Below are 3,969 nucleotides of genomic sequence, written 5' to 3' on the forward strand. Positions count from 1 at the left end.
TTTGTGAAAAGTATACTAATGAACGAGAAGCAATGAAGAATGAACTTAGAAAGATGGGAGTGGATAACCTAAAGCTTAAAAATATATTTACTTCTGGACTAGAAAGTTTATTTTTGTATCTTAAGAGAACAGAGCTGATTGAGAGAATTTAGAGGGAAAATCTTCTTGAGGTAAAGAAGTAAATTTATAAAAAAAATTTAGGAAAATTTTAAATTAAAAAAAATTTTTTTTTTGGTCCTCTTATTATGAAAGGGTAAAATCTGGTTCACACTCCAATACAGTAGGTGGCGATAATGTACCTTAACATTGGTGCTACCCGCCATAAAACCGAAGAAGAAGAAGACTCTTATTTCGGTCTGGTTATGTGACGTCATTAGGACGCGCCGCGATGCTGGGTTTGTTGTGGTTCGGCTGAAGAAAGGTTTGTGGTTTTTAACTGTTTAGCATCTTTAAATCGATGCAAATTGTTCGGTCTATTTTATAGTTTTAGCAAGCGGTCTATAATGAATTATTTACTGTTGATATTGTAATGCGGTGTCTGGCACGAATGCACGTTGTTTAGTGCTGAGCGCATCTGCTCGTAAGTAATCGCTCACTAAATCACGAACCCGTTCATTATAAGCACAGATTGCATGCAGTGATGTGAGAAACGGAGTCAGTGCACGCTGGCGACACCCGCTGGCCAGACAGGAGAACTTTCAGACAACACAGTGAAAGTGTAAGCTATTAAATGCAATCTAGAAATACATTAGTAACTAAATATGCAGTGTCTGCATAATTAATGCTCTTTTATTCATTTGTAATCGGAGCTTGTGTGAGCCATTAACACTCTGACACTGACCCCTTTGCGACACACCTAGAGATTAATTTGTATTTGTATTTATTTATTTCTATTAAGTAAAGTGGCTGTGTCCAAACACAGAGAAACTCCTGGTGAAGCAGCTGAGATCCGCGCGACACACTGTTATAAAGATGGCTTTTATTAAAGAGGAGAGTGAAGACGTGCAGATTGAAGAAGCGTTCAGAGTCAAACATGAAGATCCCGAGGAACTAACAGGTTGGTTTTCAGTCTCTAAGCTGAACTGTGACCCTTATTAAGATGTTTCCCTCTTCAGAAATCATTCTTTTTGAAGAATGTCATGTAAGTGGCTTTTATTTCAGGCTAGGGATCCAGTACTCTTTGTGTGTGTGTGTGTGTGTGTCTGTGTCTGTGTCTGTGTCTGTCTGTGTGTGTGTGTGTCTGTGTGTGTGTGTGTGTGAGAGTGAGTGAGTGTGTGTGTGTGTGTGTGTCTGTGTGTCTGTGTCTGTGTGTGTCTGTATGTGTGTGTGTGTCTGTGTGTGTGTGTGTGTGTGTGTGTTTGTCTGTGTGTATGTGTGTGTGTGTGTGTGTGTATGTGTGTGTGTGTGTGTGTGTGTGTGTGTGTGTCTGTATGTATGTGTCTGTCTGTGTGTGTGTGTGTGTGTGTGTGTGTGTCTGTGTCTGTGTCTGTGTGTGTGTCTGTGTCTGTGTCTGTCTGTGTCTGTGTCTGTCTGTCTGTGTCTGTGCCTGTGCGTCTGCGTGTGAGTGTGTGTCTGTGTGTGTGTGTCTGTGTGTGTGTGTGTGTCTGTGTGTGTGTGTGTGTGTGTGTGTGTCTGTGTCTGTGTCTGTGTCTGTGTCTGTGTCTGTGCCTGTGCGTCTGCGTGTGAGTGTGTGTGCGTGTGGCTGATACAATATTGATTTTAATAAACATCTTATTCACCAGTTCTGATACAGATACAAACATTTGTCACTTGCTCACTTATTTGAAATGTATTCAATAAAATATATTACTGTTATGAAATCATCAATTCGTTTTCGCTGAACATGGAAAGGATCTATTTAACATTCATCGGGCCGACATTATATAAGAGGCACAAGATTGAAAAATTTAATAAAATTAAATAAGACAACATGGCAACCTTCAGCAGTTATTTTTGCTATCAAATAGTTCTTATCAACAACATAAATGAATAAATATTACATTTTGGCTTATAGAATATTACATATTTCTTTAATAAAGTAATTAACAAATGCAGTTATATCTAGTAGCCTATACATTTTGCTACTTCAGAAAAAGATTGACAGCTTCCCTGACAAACTATACAGGGCTCAACGCTAGGGAATATTTCTATCACAAACAAATATATCACTTTACTTACTTTACTTTTAGTCATTTAGCAGACACTTTTATCCAAAGCGCCTTACAAATGAGAAGAAGTAATTACAACTAAAAGCTAAAACTCTATAAATACTATATATACACACACATTTAAGAAAATAAAAGAAATTAAATAAAAATGACAAATGCATACAACATTTAAATGAAAACAAAAAATAAAGCTAAAAACTATTAAAAAATATTAAAAGAACAAAAAGTTATGAGTATAATAATGATTCTAACATAACACTAAGCCAAACACCAAAAAACAACACACATATACATATGCTTGCACATATATATAAATACATTCAATATATATATATATTATTTCATTTCCATTTTGTATGTTGAAGTACTGAAATAACTCAAATTAAATAAACCTAAAACTTTATAAAAAGCCTATATAGACATAATAAAAAACAAATAAAATGACAACATTACTACAACTGTAACTAAAATAGATAACTAATACAAATCAAAGTACATTAGTTTATGAGTAATCCTAAAAAAATAACACTGAGCCAAACACACATGCTAAAATAACAACAACTTACTGACACGTGGTAAGAAATGGTTATAAAAAACGGAAACAAGTGAAACAAGTAGTCCGATAATACTACAATAGTATTATATAATAGTAATATTACACTGTATAACAAATGTATAACACTGCATGCTCTTCATTGTATAAATTAAGTAATATATTTTAAAATATAAAGTTGTTGGCAGGCTGCTTTACGTGTGTGCGCTCCAGATGTTTTGTGCATATCACACAGTGAGCACAGAATTGACTTCTATTTCACGTCTTCTTGCACTTGAATATTTTACTGCACCGTTTGTCATTACACCATTTCCACATCATTGCACATGTGCAAAACTTTCCAGTTTTGGTTTCAATCTGATCGAGTGTTTATATGTCCTATTGAACGGCTTAGAAAAGGTTTATCACACTCCTCTCAAACCAACTGAAATGTAGGTTTTGGCACTTTTATTCCGATCGAGTTTCATGGATTATTCTCATTGAGATTGAACTTTTAAACTGATTGTAATTGTAACACGATGCTCCATGTAAACACACCTAGTGATAGCTCCGTCCACTCTCTCCAGCGGCATTCCTTAGTGTTTGTACAGATTTCTTTTTGTTTTGGGCAAGTATTTCATTATTTTACCCAGAGAAAACGTTGGATTACGCAACGGACATTATACAACTCGTTGCCTTTACATATGGAAGCGTATAGGTAGCAAAATTCAATTTAAAATGCAATATGCAAAATGGCAATGTATTTCTGTATTTAAATTTACATTTTCCATTACCCATACGTGCAAAATTTGGTGCAAAAGGAAAATTAAATTATATAATTAACATTTGCCATTTCCAACAGTAGTCTTAATATGTAAATTGCATACTAATTTTAACGCTTTATAAGTTGCGAAATGAAAATGAAAATGTATAACCCAAATTTATTTGATGTGTGTAACATGTTGAAGCAGAAATGGTAGCAAAATGATAATTTAAATGCTATTTGTCCTAAATGCATTTAGACTAACAGTTAGGACACTTAGGATTGCATTTTCATCATGACGCCGTGAGATATTTGTAGCAAAATTCAGTGCGGCTTTGAAAATGCATGGTTGAGTATTCTTTGAGGTATGAAATATCTTTATTGTAATGCTTGTAATGTCCATTTATAGTCTTTACATCTTTACACAGCTCCTTAAATGTTTAAAAACCAGCGAATTGTCTGGTCGTCACGTGGGTCACCCGCAGTGTAAGACGCTCAGACGCTCA

General features: G+C 35.0%; 1 protein-coding gene across 1 annotated transcript in view; it reads left to right on the forward strand.

Moving 5' to 3' along the window:
• The first annotated feature begins 388 nt into the window (after positions 1-388).
• The window catches only part of LOC107571255 (gastrula zinc finger protein xLCGF3.1-like), an 18,502-nt gene continuing 14,921 nt past the window's right edge, over positions 389-3,969 (forward strand). Inside the window, exons 1-2 of the mRNA XM_016257573.1 lie at positions 389-421; positions 923-1,057. Coding sequence (XP_016113059.1) covers positions 973-1,057 — 85 coding nt within the window. The 5' untranslated portion in view covers positions 389-421; positions 923-972. The remainder of the gene's footprint in view (positions 422-922; positions 1,058-3,969) is intronic.

Source organism: Sinocyclocheilus grahami, unplaced genomic scaffold, assembly GCF_001515645.1.
Source record: "Sinocyclocheilus grahami isolate Dianchi unplaced genomic scaffold, SAMN03320097.WGS_v1.1 scaffold1572.1, whole genome shotgun sequence".
Lineage (NCBI taxonomy): Eukaryota > Metazoa > Chordata > Actinopteri > Cypriniformes > Cyprinidae > Sinocyclocheilus > Sinocyclocheilus grahami.